Source organism: Melanotaenia boesemani, chromosome 17, assembly GCF_017639745.1.
Source record: "Melanotaenia boesemani isolate fMelBoe1 chromosome 17, fMelBoe1.pri, whole genome shotgun sequence".
Taxonomy (NCBI): domain Eukaryota; kingdom Metazoa; phylum Chordata; class Actinopteri; order Atheriniformes; family Melanotaeniidae; genus Melanotaenia; species Melanotaenia boesemani.
In genome coordinates this window covers 13,814,999-13,830,950 of record NC_055698.1, presented here as the reverse complement: position 1 = coordinate 13,830,950, position 15,952 = coordinate 13,814,999, and the positions used below count along the sequence as shown (strand labels likewise).

Genomic DNA, 15,952 nt, shown 5'->3' with positions numbered 1-15,952 from the left:
TTGTGGCCCGACCAGTATGCTCGTAATTTCTAACCCCGAACTGAGACACCACCTGATTATTATTTCTGGGCAATGGGATACTTTAATAGCTCTCTCTACTCCCCTTGATTGTCGATGTGAGAGATAATAACCCCAATATTCAGAGGAGAGGGGTAGGAGGGTTGGTGATGATTCGGCATTCCCAGTTCCCTGAGCCTGGGAATACTGTTGACTGTTGAAAAGCCTTAATAGAAAGACATTGTCAGATTAAGTATTTTTGTTATAGTTGGATGAAGTAATACAAGGATATGAGTTGTTTGTTTCTGTATCTAGGTTATCATGCCAAGCTCACATCTGGATCTCTAAATATCAGTGTCATTATTTTCACATGGAATGATGGCAAACCAAACATTATTCTCTCCATGAATGTTGTGTAACGTCAGACTGACAGACTGATCTAGTAAAGGTCATGTACTTGGTGATACATAAGGAAGAGTAACCTGAAACGCCTCACTCTGCTGTCTCTTTCTTTTCACCAGACGTGTTGGTTTAGTGGACATTGAAAAGATTGCGCCATTGGAGGAAGGCGCCCTACCTTACAACCTGGCTGAGGTCCAGAGACAGGTACAGAATATCAACTTATTGATATGTTAGGTTCCTTACTGAATATTCCACCCACTGCTCCTATCATTTTCAGCACATTCTCCACAACTAAATGTCAAAGTGTTCATGACAAAGATTTATAATTAAGGAGAGTGATACCGCTTGCTGGCATATAATTAATCCTCCAAAGCAAAACATCACTTTGATTTGTGATTTTGGCATAAATTTCATATTTAATATATTGATGTAAAAAAAAAAAAGAGAAATTTAGTAAATCCAGTTCCAAACTGGTTGAGATGGGTATAAAGTGGGATGTTTAACCACAAAATGACAGTTGTCCAGTTTTTGTCAGACTGGTTCACTTTTAAAAGTTCAAACCAACATTTGGACCAAAAACCTTAAAATACTTTCTTTAGAGAGAAAAAAAAACACAATTTTTCTGTGACATGTGGTTGATGTCTAAAATAAACACGTACGCTAAACTCCTATCACTGGAAATGAAGGAATGCAGCGTCATCCTCAAGAAGACTTAATTAAAATCAGACATGCTTCAACTTGTATTAAGAGCTAGCAGGAGTTATTTGTAACAAGGGAAATTCAGAAATAGGTATAGACAGCCTGACAAATGAGCAGAGGACCTTTTTTTCTTTCTTAGGGGGTTTGGTCATAGTTGTGCTATAGTAAAGGCTCGGCCAGGCCTTATTGAAGCAGGCTGGGGCCAAAGGGGAGAAAGCAAAGGGGCCCAGCATTACACAGACGCCAGTCCCACCACAATGAGCCACTTTAGGCCCTTGTGGTTTGGGCTCAGGGGCTGGCCGCCAGCTAACTGGAACTCTCTCCCCTTTTGCCGCTTCTCTCCATTTCATTCTTTTTTTTCTTGTTTAATATATTTCTTTTGCTCTCTCCTTTTCTTTTACATGAGTGTCAGTTTGCTTTTTCTCTCCATATATTCTTCTAGCTTCTTAACCTTCTCTCTTCCTCACTCCGTGTACCAGTATTGCCAAGTTTAATCAGTCACCAGGCAAAGATCAGGACGATGAAGTAGAGGAATGTTGTGTGGAGCGAGTTGTAGTTAATACTGACAGGTGGTTCCTCTGTTAACTCCGTCTCTCGCTGTATTAAAGTAAATGAACCCTCCACTCTTCTTAGACGTGTTGATGTTAATCTGAAGGAGTGTAATCTGTAGTAAGCAGATATTTCCTAAGATTATATAAGCAGCTTTGTATGTAAGAGAAAATGACTGAACATGTGTGTGTTAGATTGCAACAATTAGCTAATACTGTCATAAAAAGAACTATGATAAATTATTTAAATTAGAAAGTATGTTCAATGATTTCTCTTGTTAATGAGTTTGTTAATACTTATGATATTAGAAGCAGCATCAAGCAGAAGCAAAATAACTACAGTGCTGAAATGCAACTATACATAGAAACAGATGACCAATTAGAGGAAAAATCAAACATTAATTGTTGATTAAACATACAAACCAAACATTTAAAGACATTAAAAAACAAAAAAAGACCAACTGAAAACTTCGCCAACATTATAATTTTAATTGTTGCATTCAACAGTAACAATATTTAGTGAATTTTCACTACTATTGGTAGTAAATATTCTATTATAAATTAATAAGGTGATGACTCAGAATTTTTTTTCTTTTTTAATTGAAATTTGGACTCCATAAGCTTTTATTTCACAGGGGTTTTGACAGGAAAGGGGGTCAGAGAGAGTGGGGAATGACCTGGAGCTAAGAGCTCCAGGCTGGGATTTGAACCTGAGTCGGCTGCACCGTTTAACTAACCAGCTGGGCTAACTATGGACAAGTGGATCCGTATGAAATCAAGTCTTCCTGTAGAAATCCTTTTACTGCAGGGTCCAGCCTTTTTCTTTCAATTAGTCAGACATGTGGATTAGTTAAGTTAAACAATGAGTTTGACTTTCAATTTAAAATCTTGAGATGATTGTTATATTCTATATTTCTCTTAAATTTGTCACACTATAATTTTCATGACAATTAGGAGTTTGAGATTCACTAAAGCTGGCTGTTTAAACTTTTACTTTATCACAGACACACTTGGATTATTTAGTATTAATGGCATTCTGAAATTAAACAATTGATTTTTTTTAATAAAATAAACAGTTTTGATCTATATCTTGCTTAGTCATTCATTACAAAAATTAAAAACATTTCTACTACTTTATTTATTATTAAACATAATGCTGTAAACCAGTGTACATCATGAAATCTGGACCTGTATTCAAACTGTAGAGCAGGTGCGACTGATGATTGATTTAGCAGCCTGTTGTTGAGCTAACTGGGTGGTGATTTCAGATGTTAAACATGTGCTGCTTTATGAGGACAGTATTAAAGAATACTGCCATGTCACAGAGAAACCACTGTCTGAAACTGTGACTTGTCTCTTTATGTCTGACCAGCTAATTTGTTGTCTTCCACTTCTGTACTAAAGTCTTTATTGTCTCTTTTTCTGTGTGCTGGCAGCAGTTGGGCAGTGACAGCTCCCGCCCCGTTCTTATCCAGGTGGCAGAGTCTATCTACAGATTCACTCTTGGCTCAGTTGCAGGGGGTAAGAGTCACGCCCCATTGGCTCTCTACATACCTTCACCCCATCACCCACCCACCTACCTGTTGGCCTGCCTACCTGCCCCCTGCCCCCTCTCTGTGCTGTCCTCATAAGAAAAGGGTGAAAGAATGAGGACAATGGTCCCTCTGTTGCCCTTTCCTCTCCATACAAGAGCAACGCTCACTCCCCTGCTTTAAGAGAAGTGTTCTCCTTTTTTTTTCTTGTTCTCGCTCAATCTCTCTTTGCCCTTCTCTGCACCATGCCTTGCTCTCGCCCCGTCCTGTGTCATGGGAAAACCCTCATCTGTGTTCTTTTGTACCTGTGGGAATCATCCGAAGACACATGATGAGGGTTGGGGTGAAGGGTGGTACCTAGGCCCTGTGTTTGGCTTCAGACACCCCGCTGGTTTTCTATGCCTCCTCCCTTCTCTCATTCCTCCCTTCTCTTCCTCCTTCTGTCCCAAGGGAGACAGCTTAATAAGGAGGTATGGGTCTGCCATCCCTTCTTTTTCCTTGGCCTCTCTCTAATTAAGTCTGTCGCCTTGGGTCGGTTCTCTTTGTTTGTGTCCGCGTGACAGACCGAAGACACTGCAACTCCAAAACACATCTTTCCTAGCATTATTCCTGCTGACTTCCCCTTCCTCATACCCTTCCTCCTCCTCTTTTCTCTCCTCCGAAAGGGTCAGTTTACACAAGTAACCAAAACATCTTTAGTGACATCTAACAGTGGAGGTCATTGAATTTTTTTCTATATAAAAATATATATAAAATATGTTTTGTTTTTTTACTCTTTCAAACGGAGTGTGTGTTTGAGACACCCTTTCTAATATTGGATTATTAGTGTAAACTATAACCATTACACAGCTTAATTCTTGTGACAAGCCTTAAAGTTTGATCATTTTAATCTGGAATGTCCTAACACAAGAACACTGCATTTCCTCTTAATTCACCTGTATGTACCACTGACAGGAAAAAAAAACATATGTGCAGGTGATACTTGCTTGTGTTTTATTTAGCCTGTTTACTTAACAGACTATTGAGCTTTCTTCTCGGTTTAGGTTTTTGTAGTGTTGTCATGTTTAGTTCTGTCTTTCCTGTCTTATTTTGTAGTTTTCCCCTTTTGTTTTCAGTTTTGCTTTCTGCTCATTAGTTCACCTGGTTTGATTTGTTCATTCGCTTGACCTGTTCTTTAATAGACCTCCTGTGTGTGTGTGTGCGTGTGTGCGTGCGTGTGTTTGTGTGTGTGTATATACCCCTTGGTTTCCCTTTCACTTTGCCAGATCATTGTCGTGTTTTCCCCAGTGTCATTTTGTAAGCTGTTTGTTCTGTTATTAAAACCTCTGTTTCCTGCACCGGTCTGCCTCCCTCTTCTCAATGCTGCATTTGGTTCCACCATGTGACATAGTACCTTAATAAACATGTTTATTCTCTGTAGCTGTGGGTGCCACAGCAGTGTACCCCATTGATCTGGTGAAGACGCGCATGCAGAACCAGCGTAGCAGCGGTTCTGTGGTGGGAGAACTCATGTACAAGAACAGCTTCGACTGCTTCAAGAAGGTGGTGCGCTACGAGGGCTTCTTCGGCCTTTATCGAGGTCAGTTTGCATAAACAGAACATTTAAAGCTTAATTGGTGGAAATGCACATGTAGTTAGAGTATTTTAAGATGTTTTGACGATATATTTGATGTCATCTTTGATTGAAATTTAAAAATTTAAAATGAATTAAATCCCAGGTCTGTGTGATGGCAAACAGCTTTCAGGAAAAACGACTCAACTGACACTCAAATCTACAAAACAAGTTCTTTAAAAAAAATGAGCTGAGATTATAGTGAGAAGAAGGAAGACAGGAGTAGAAAAAAAAACAATGAAAGAGAAGGGAAGTAAGAGGAGAAGAAAAGTGTAGGATGGATAGGAGGGCGGTGCAGGTTCACCTCGCTGTTGACCTGTTGTCTTTGAAGTGATTACCTGCTGGCTGGGGACTTTGAGAGGAGGACAATGAACGTCACACGCAAGGCCACATACCTTTAGGCCTGTGTCAGGATGAAGTGATGTTATATGTCTAGACCTACACACCTCTACAATTGCATTACAGACACAAAGCAGACACTCGAGTATGTTGGCATGCAGGGGACTATTTGGGCATGCAGGTACTGTACATACTGGGACAAGACATTAGTAATAACTACCTTCCATTTCCTGAGAAACCACGGTTAGTGTGTCTCTGTCTGTTTCGTGGGGATCAGATAAAAGAAGCTTTGAAAAGAGCTAACTTGGAATGGCGGCAAAGCCTTTTTTAAATGCAGCGATTTTGATTGACAGAACGGGCTCCCAAGAGGAAACTCGAATGCTTGAATTTCTGTGGGAAACACAAAGGCTATCAAGACACAGAGACAGGTCTGGCTCCACAGGGATGGCCAGAAAGGCGTCCTTTCAGCCCAACTATGGGCTAGTTATGTAATATAAGTTGAAAGAACCTTCATTGCTGGAAAATCTATTATATTACTGGTGCAAAATAGCTAATGAGCTCTCTCATTAAACAGGTTACAAATAAAAAGTTCTTAACCTTGTTAATTCAGTTAAAGAGTGGATAAGTTTTGTATTCATGCTTAAAGACTGACATTGTGTATGCAGTGAAACAACAGCAGCCTTAAAAACGTGGATTTCAAGAGCCGGGGTCGCTATTTAACAAACAAAGGAAACCAATCCTGTCAATTTGCTGAGTGGGATTTAATCAGAGCTGTCAGCTGTGAACAAGGTTTATCCGACATTAGCAACATAATTTTAACAGTTTGCAAATGTAGTCAAACCAGAAAACCAGGAGTGTTGGAGTTGAGTCAATGTAAAGCAGTTGTGGCCAGGATAAGCCTTTTTCACAGCTTTATGCCAATAAATGAGGTGTGTGAGAAATTTTAAAACAAGAAGGAATAATGTAAAAAGAAAAATACATCAGAACATGTAATCTTGATGGATAAGTTGTAGGACTGTACCAAATGCCTGTAGGAGGAGTTTTACTAAATAGGGCCATGAAAAAGTGGGTTCTCTTTCCTTTTTTTTTTTTTTTTTCCTTTTTTGTATTATATATTATGTCATGGGGACAATGAGCCAATATAAATTTGCAGTATTTTCAGGTTCATTTTTTTATGTGTTTTCTTAATTTCTATATCAATAGAAGCATCGTAGCTGTTTTAAAAATATGACAACTCTCTTTTCAGCTTCCAAATTGAGTGTATGATTGCGTGTGTATGTTTAGCCCCAATACACATAAACTGTTGTAGATTGCCAACTGTGTTTGTTACTTTGAAGAAATCATGGAGGGTGTGCTTGTTGCCTTGGGGTTGGGTAGGGGGCCAAGTTTCATTGTGCTCTGTTGTGATTATTTTGTTTATTTTCATCCGACTCTGGGCTGTAATTGAGGTCTGTGTAAACTTTTGGTTGGTTTGTTTTATATTATGCCCTTTTTTTCCCTTATTCTGGGAAGCAGTTTTGCTCACTTGATCCTCTCTTTACCCCTTGTTCCTCTCTCTCTTGTTGCTACTCTGATGTCCCCACACTCCACATCAATAGATTTCATTAGCGTCTGGGGGATCTCGCATGGTCCGACGCATGCAGCGGAAAGCCACACTTGATGTGGAGTCTGTGGAAGTGGTATATGTATATGTATGCATGTGTGCGTGCGTGTGACAGAGCGAGAGTAGGGGTACCACAGCACCCTTTTTTTCTAATCATTTTGTCATTTCTTAATGATAGGTCTGGTACCACAGCTACTGGGTGTGGCGCCCGAGAAAGCCATAAAGCTCACAGTAAGGAAAACATGCAGACACATGCATGCACATTCACACAGAGATGCACAAGGTTCTTTCTACATTTTGGTGTTGTTACAGTTACAGTTTGGTGTGGATTGATTTTATAATACTCAAAGACAGACATTTACATGTATACATAACCTGTCAGACAGACATCTTGATAAAAAGCATCAGATGGTATTAATGGTACACTAAATGGCATGATGTGTCCTCACCATTATTCCGATATTAACCTAATTAAAACTTTACCATAAATAAGACACTGACATGTACAAAGCACTTTCTACTCACCTTGAATCAGTTAAGGTCATAACCTGATGGCTTCCCTTCCCAGTTCTTTGACTGGACTAAAAATGCAAATTAGCTTGTAGCTTTAATCTGTAATGGTGCATCAAATAATAGTATCTATATCTAAGCCGTAAAGTGTGCTGTTTTATATAAATTGTGATTAACAATAATGACAGTAACTAACAGTCAAAATAAACTTGTGGACTATGCTAGTGTCACTTGTTTTATGTAGACTTGCAAACATTCTACTGGAGTTTTTCCTACACACTGCTGCTTTTTAACTCATGCTTTCAATCCCAGAGTTGCCTAGTTCACTGTCTGAAGTGACTTTGAGCTTATTTTTTAAGAACACAGTCACTTGTGTAATGGTAATCCACACACTGCTGAGCCCTTTTTTGTTAAAAAATATATTTTTGTTAAATATTTACTTTTTTTCCAAACAGAATGTTATATAAACTTTAAGCTAAACAAAAATGAAGGAAACATCCCCTGTTCTAGGACAAAAGTGGTAAAAAACTATATCGTTCCACCCGGTTCACCACCCGTCTTTCACCACCAAACAAAAAAAAATTTTTCCCAAGGGGTGTGCCATCATAAAACTTTTTAGTTGGGCGTGTCTGGGCACCCGCCATGCACTGAAGCCTCGGTTCCACCAACTGGTGTGGAAATGGTTTGTAAACTGTAATCTCGCTGTGTTCCCACAGCCAACCATAAACTTACCTGAGAGGTGGAGTATGCCATCACCATCACATCACAGCGTCTTTCTTAAAGTCTAACCAAAACATGACTCAGAAACAAAGGAGGAGTAGCATGTCATCCAACAGGTTGTGTTCTATATTCTTGGTGGTGCTTCATAACCCCATTTTAAACAGAGAGTTAATCAACAAAATGAAAATCGGTTGCTCTAAACAAGGAGCCATTCCCGCTTTGTTTCTAATGCCAGGTCACACCGGAAGGGACTTTTTTTTAACCATTAAACGGATTGCAGTGTGTCAAGCTCCACCCTTTTGGGTCAGATCTAGTAGATTGCTACCCCAACCGAAAGGTCCCAATAAAGTAAGACGTGTGGAAATGCAAAAGAATGCATCCCGACGTGCCCCGCCCCTCTTCGACCCGACCTGTACCCTTTGGTGGAAGCAGGGCTTTACCCATGTTTAAAGCAAAGTAAACAATGTTAAACTTAGTTAATGATCTTCCAACAAAGTTAGCCACAGTAGCTTGTTTTGAAGGGGACATAATATGGGCATGATCCATTATGATTAGTTACATAGAAACAAGAATGTACAATTCAATTTCCTATTTGCAACTCATGGAAATACTAATGCTGTTCAGTGCCTGCTGATTTTAGACATCTTAATATTTCCACTACTCCAATTGTGACAGTTGTGTGCATTAGAAGATATTTTTGATCAACTGCATTTGCAGCTTAATTTTTAAAATCTTTTCAAATCTTTTTGTAATATTAGAACTTTTTTTTTTCCAGGTGAATGACTTTGTGCGAGGAAAGACCAGACAGAGAGATGGTACAGTTCCTCTGGCTGCTGAGATCCTGGCAGGTGGATGTGTAAGTTTCAAGTTAACCAACATTAGTTAATAGAAAACAGTATGTGTGTGTGTGTATATATATATATATATATATATATATATATATATATACATATATATGCATATATATATATATATAATCTATGTATATGTATGTATGTATATGTATATATATAGTAACTGTTCCCTGTTATTTGTGTGCATGTTGAGCTATTTTCGATTTACATAGCTGAAACAAATCTAAGCTGTTTAGGGTTAATGAATCGATGTATATTTCTAATATGTCAGGACTTTTTTCTCCTTCAATTTCTTTTTTAAATTACTGTAATATCTTAAATATGTTCCTGCTGTCAGAGGCATGCTGTCTAAACTAGTGACAATATTTTGAGGTCAAAGGGGAGTGCAACATCATCTGTGCAGTTACAAATCAAGCAAGAAAGCCTTGACCTCTGCTTTTGAATTTGTTGCCCAGCAACGCTCCAACCTTAACCTGCAGATCAGGAAGGGACTTCAACAGGAGAGACCACCCCTGAATCAAACACCCTTGGACACAAACACCTGCCAAGTCTGAAGAAGATCAGAAATACAGTTTAAGAGATGGTTGGAGAGCAGACAGTAAATCCAACTAAATGTAAAATCTGGCACAATCAAATAACAGTTTGCAGTATTATCCTTATTTCATGTGATATAAATTAGTCTTGTCTTAATTCTAAGCAACAAGGTAACAGACTGACATAAATGCAGCAGGTATCAAAGCACTTTAGAATTTGATTGTGTTTTGTGGCATGAAGCTGAAGTTTGTCTCTGCTTTTTGGGTGTCACGGTTTTTCTTCTAGTATGAATGGTCCTTTTGTTTATCAAAGGAAAGGGATGCAACGATTTCTCAAATGAAGACAAGCTATCATCTACATGGCTCCAAAAGTGCCAATCAAAGTTGCTGTTTGTTGATAGAACCTGTAAAAATCACTTATGATGCACCGTGTGCACAATGCACTGTGTTTGTTCGCCGAGTTTTTGGATACACTTAACAGTTGACTGAATTAAAACTTTTTGAATGGTACAGTGTGTAATTGTCTAGATTTGAGATCTAAATTAGACCTCTCTTTCTCAGATTTAGTCTCAGAACATCTGAATTCTGTGATTGCATGGCTGTTTTCTAAATAAAACAAACCAATGCTGCATGTTTCAGTGCAATCATTATAACTCTTAAAAGTGTGCAGGAGTGACGCTGTGCTGCACACCCTCAGTGTGTACAGTATGAAGGTAGTGGGATTTTCTGAACTACATTAACCTGTGTCTGAGTGGTGCCCCTGTGACAGTTGATCAGACAGACATAGACTTGTTTAGTGGCCAAAAGTCACTGTTTGTTGATGGAAAGAACAAACACAGGCACCGTGCATGCCTGTAAACGTTTGTGCACATATGACAAACTGAAATATGTGCAAGTGCATGCACATACGCAAACACTTTCAGGGAGAAGATTGACAGCAGCTGCTATCTAAGCCCCAACTTATACCTTTTCAAACATTCTGTTACCTGCCCCTTTCCTGTCATAGGTTTTGATCACTGAGCTGTCACTGTCTGCCCCCCATGTACACACACACACACACACACACACACACACACACACACACACACACACACACACACACACACACACACACACACACACACACACACACACACCAAGAGTGAGTCCTACAAGGCTGGCAGCCATAGCCCCAGCAAATGAAAGAAGCTCTTTGACTCAACCTTCTTTTGATGCTGATCACTAAAGCAAAGTATTTCAGGATACACAAGTCATTATGGGTTTAGCTCCACTGGGGCACATTCAATTGACCTCACTAGTTCTGGGAATATGTTTAAGAAATGTTTTAGCACACTGTAGCTGCTGTAAGTTGAATCCTGGAAGATGATTATGTTTTGTGAAAGAGCAGTGGAAAAAAGGACAGCAACAAAATGAAAGTAATAATGCACTGCGCTGTCCTGGGTGTTTAAAAAACACTGGTTACCGTTTTTACAAGCACATATGGGTTTAAAAACAGAACCATAACAAATGCAGCGCGAGAGGCGAGAGGATAAACGTAGAGGAGAGAACCGCGGATGGATGGATTTTTCCTCTTTTCCTCAGTGAGCCATCATGACAGCTTCTTTCATCCTGGCTGAGGCCCCAGTGTTAGTGCTGGCACTGCACTATGCCTGCCACTTTATCTTACACACCAACACACACGTCAAACCCTCCTGATCTCTGAGCACACAAAATCTGTTTATATCATTTGGTAGCTGTGAAAGTGTTGGTTTGGACCGCAGAGTCAGCCTCTGATCCGCAGTCTATGAAGTAACAGAAAGTTAGACCAAGAGAATAGGACCATATCTCTTCATATCCTCTAAAGTGCTGTTTTGTGTCATATCTTTTCTTCTCTTTCTAGTCTTTTTTTCTTAAACATCCCTCTTTCTTCATCTTCCTCTCTTTCTTGCTCTTCCTCCTCTCCCCCCCTCCTACCCAGATGGCTCAGCACTATTAAGCTCCAGAGTGTGTTGCCAGTTTTCTAATGATTATTTGGTAAGAATGGCATGCTCCGTTTACTGAGCTATCTGGATGCTTATCTGGCAGTTACTGGACAGCATTTTTGGACTTAAGTTACATGAAATACTTACTGGGTCATTACTGAGAGCAGCGATTCAAAGTATAGTAACACTTTGTTCGGGTTAGGGGTTTTTTTGTGGGTTTTTTATTCATGCCTGACATAAATTTTAAAAATGTTATCGGTGAATCTAAAACACACCCAGCCCCTAAATTAAAGTGTGATTATTATTTATGGTGACTAATGTTTTGAGTTCTGTTGCTAATCTCCTCATTGCTTGTATTTGTGTTGGGAGGGATCATAAAATTTTACTAAAAGGTTTTGTTTCTTTTTTTTTTTTCTTTTCTTTTCATATGGCACAAACATGTAGCCAGGAGCTGTGATGCATGCATAAGATGCTGACGTCCCAGGTTTCCAAGGATCACCTTGCCTTGTAATTACCTGGGAATTATAAGAGCGCCGCCGACGCTGTCACTTCATAATCATAACCCTCAGCTTCTCTGCTTCAGTCTCGACCTTCCCTCACTGCGCTTGTTTTGACTGCATATTTCTCTGTTTCCTCCTGTCTCTGTCTCATTCTCATGAGCTCTCTTTGTTTATTTATCTGATTCATTATTTTATGCCAGTCTTCCTCTCGGTCCTACAACTGATGTTAAATGGTTTTAAGTCACAATGGTGGTGCGGACATCTAAGATATCTGTCTATCTAAGCTAAGCAAATAAACAATAACCTAATATCCAAAAGACATAAAATTACATTTTTATTTAATAATTTAAATTTTGTGCACTATTAAAAGAATATCACAGCTTGTTGAACTTTTTTTTTGTTTGTTTGTTTTAATTTCTTACGTGCACTGAGATCGCTTATCATAGGCTTTTGATGAAGTCAAGGCAGTCCATTTTGGATTTAGAGGTGTATTTAGGGTCATTTCTGTAGTCGAATCTCTTTTGTTTGTTTAGCTGTTTCTCCAGATTTGCCTCCAGAATTTGTGGATATTTCATTGAAATATCACCATTATTATTACCTCCGCCAAGGCAGAGGTGATGTATTCAGCAACATTGTCTGTCTGTGAAATAACCAAAGGAGCTTTTGACAACTAATTAGTTGATCAATAGTCAGTAACATGACTGGTATATTGGTATAAAAGGAGCATTTCTGAGAAGCAGTGCTTCTGATGTAAAGATGGGCAGTAGTTCACCAATCTGTTCCAAACTTTTTAAAATTGAAGTCTTACATCTGATCCACTCAGTCCTCCTGAGGGTCCTTCTCAGCTTGACAGTGGCTTTGATTTAGAGGAGCCCATTTCTGCTGATGGTTAGGATGGAGTTACATGAGTCAGACTACTTTTAAAGCTTTAAATTTTACTCCTGTTTCTTGGATCACCTTCACTATTTTTAATGTTATTTCCTTTTTCAAAAAGCTACTTAGTTAAAAAATGTATTTAATATATGAATTATAAAGTAGAATGTCTATAAGTTTTATTGGCAGAATGGTGGGAAGGGGAGTCAAACATGGCATGGGGCTGTAGAATTGTCACTTTTTAAATCATCTGATTAGTTGTCATTCATCTCTTTGAGCACTATTGTTATTTCTCCCCTTGAGTAAACAGCATCTCCATCTTCTCCTTCTCTGCTCTCCTTAAAAGCCAAATGAAACGGTCAGCGCTGTAAGGAACAGGGCCAATAGCCTCTTAATACTCAAGCTATTAGTCAGCATGTAATCAACAAGGTTATTTCCATAAAACAAGTCACAAAGAGTTGGCTGTGAGATGTAGCAGCTTTGGAGCCTCAACCCTCTCGCTGGGTCTGGAGAAGGAAAGCTGTCACCCACCATAATCTGAGTTATTTAAAAAGCAGCTGCAAACACCTTCAATGAGACGATTATAAATCAAGGGACTTTCAGTCATTATAATAAAAGCTGCCCATGTTGCAGAAGAAGTTTGATGCCTTCCCGTAAAGCAGGCGGCGACAAGCACAATCCATCATTCATAACCAAGCAGAGGAAAGAAGGGGGTAAAGAAAGAAACAACAACAAACAGACCAAACCTATTTAAGCCAGAAATGGCACCATGGCAACCGATTGCTATCTAATTGCGATGTGCCGCCCTTTTGCGTGTAGCTACAGTAACCACTGGCAACTGTCGAGAGAGAAGGACAAGATGGGAGAACATGAGCGAGCTTGTTTGAGAGAAGGTCAAAGCTGGAGAAAAGGAGAGAGAATATTCAGAAGATGAGAGAAAAACATTGAAAAGAAAATGCAAAATACAGGTCAGACAAAAAAAAAAAAAAAAATCCTCTCAGTATAAAGCAGTTTTCTGGAAATGCAGTCATGTTCCCTGACTTCACAGTTAGCCATTAATGCTGCCTCAACTTTTCAGCTGCTTCCTCACAAAGCTCTGTTTACCACAGAAGGCAAGCAATACCAGTCTGAGCTTGCTGCTGTGTCACAAGTACAGGTTTGGAGGGTGAGGTGAAGCAAGAGGTCAGATAGAAAGAGATGTCAGAGGCCCTGCAGGGTCTTTGTGGTAAAGAAAAACAGCTGACTGCATCAGCTGGCTCTCTTGTCTGTACAATCCTCCTCTTTACGTTTGTTTTGAAGTTGCTGTTCTGCAACATTAATGAACTGCATGATGTTTTTAAAATGTAAAGCAGCATTTAAATTCACATGTTAAAACATAGACACAGTAAATATTGACGTTTGGTTTAATTTTCTATCTTCTGGTACCTGATTCTATTCTTTTTTTGTTGTTGTTGTTGTTCCTCCAGGCTGGTGGATCACAGGTGATCTTCACAAATCCTTTGGAGATAGTAAAGATCCGTCTGCAGGTGGCAGGAGAGATCACCACGGGGCCGAGGGTCAGCGCTGTGTCCGTCATCAAAGACCTGGGCTTCTTTGGACTTTACAAGGTGGGAAATGCTGATAGGATTAGAAGAGCATTTGTGAATTGCTACATACGATGCAACTACACAATAAACTCATATAGAGCTGACGTTGTTCAGATGTATTCTGTGTTGGTGCTGTTGTGGAGTCATTTGTTTGTTTTTTTTTTATGTTTTCTGGCTGTCTGATCTCTAGTCATTAACTCAAGTCATTAATTCATACCACAACTACTTGTTAATTGCTAATCAGTGCAAGTGTCAAACCACAAAATAAATTATCCTCATGATATAGAACAGGGCTACTCAAATCGAACCTAGGAGAGGTCCTACACCTGACCCAAAATAAATGCAGTTCTACACAATGTCTCATTAATTTGAGTCAGATGTGTTGGAGCAGGCGCACATTGAAAACCTGCAGGGCTGCGGACCTCGTTGGACCAAATTGAGTAGCCCTGGTATAAAAAAAACATCCTGGTGTAGATTCTTAGTAATTATAAGAGCTTGAACAAAGGCAACTGGATCTCTATTTTCTTGGTTCATTGGTTCATTTCTTGGAGATTTCATCTCTAATCAGAAAGGCTTCTTCAGCAGTACTAGGTCAAACTTTTAGAGCTGCACAGATTTGAAAAGAAAAAAAGTTTTAATATGATCACAGTTCATGTTTTGAAATAAATAAATATCAAACTTCCCTTCTATTTTTTTTCTTTGACCTTTGATAACAAACAGTATTTTTTTACATCTGAACCAAAAACTGTTTAAATCATTGGAGTTAAAGTTGAAACTGCTTTCTGATTACATAGTAACATTTTCAGCTGCTCTCATCCACCACTGTTTTATTATAATACCATGTTTATTTAAAGACTGTTATATGTTATTTTACCTACTGTCCAATGCATTTTGGCTTTATGTGTCACTGCCGCAGACCTGTCTGAACAGAGCACGAGGATGATTAGCAGGAAAATGACCAAGGTTTGACTAAATACCAGTCCATTTCACAGATTGATAAAGTATTGGTGTTCCATGTCTCATGTTTGGAAAGGATTTTACTGTTTAGCTTTTCAAACTTGGCCTCTCCTTGTTTCACCACAGAATATCAACAGTCTTCAGAAAAGTGAAGTTCACATCCGTGCCCTTAATTAAGTTAGTGTGTTGTGTTAAAATATTTGCTCTAAAGTGCAGCTCAGGCAGCATTATTAGGCTCTCCTAAAACATGGACACACATTATTTTGAAATTATGTTTTATATGCACCTGATTTGATCAGCTAACAACAATGCTTTCAAATGTAATTGCAAAGACGTTAGGGGATTTTTTTCATCTTGTATAAATGGAAAAATTCTAAAGAAAAATTGGAGAAATGTACACATCTCTGAAGGTATTGTTAATAATGAGTGATATTTTCAGGTTTTGGAGCATACGTGCTGACATCCAGGGGATGTTTCTCCTTCTGAGTTACACTCATATAAAGTACAAAATGCTCCATTCACTACTACACAGTTATAAAAGAATACAGGACATTGTGTTTTCAAATAAGAGAAGAACTGGAAAAAGTAATCTAATCATACTCAGTTTGTGAAATGACCAATTTAAAAACTGCATTTGTCTCCAAATTCAACTCTGTGAGGAAACCCAGAGCCACATCACTAAGTTCAAACAAGATTTGTTTTAATGAGATTAATTGGCAAATGGCC

General features: G+C 38.9%; 1 protein-coding gene across 5 annotated transcripts in view; it reads left to right on the top strand.

Moving 5' to 3' along the window:
- Nucleotides 1-15,952, top strand: part of LOC121656943 (calcium-binding mitochondrial carrier protein Aralar2) — a 53,003-nt gene that overhangs the window by 27,746 nt on the left and 9,305 nt on the right. For 4 of the 5 annotated variants that reach the window (XM_042012187.1, XM_042012191.1, XM_042012190.1 and 1 more), the window contains 6 exons: nt 519-603; nt 3,083-3,167; nt 4,599-4,757; nt 6,911-6,963; nt 8,738-8,818; nt 14,150-14,290. In XM_042012187.1, the coding sequence (XP_041868121.1) occupies nt 519-603; nt 3,083-3,167; nt 4,599-4,757; nt 6,911-6,963; nt 8,738-8,818; nt 14,150-14,290 (604 nt within the window). The remainder of the gene's footprint in view (nt 1-518; nt 604-3,082; nt 3,168-4,598; nt 4,758-6,910; nt 6,964-8,737; nt 8,819-14,149; nt 14,291-15,952) is intronic. The other variant, XM_042012189.1, reaches the window with a different exon arrangement.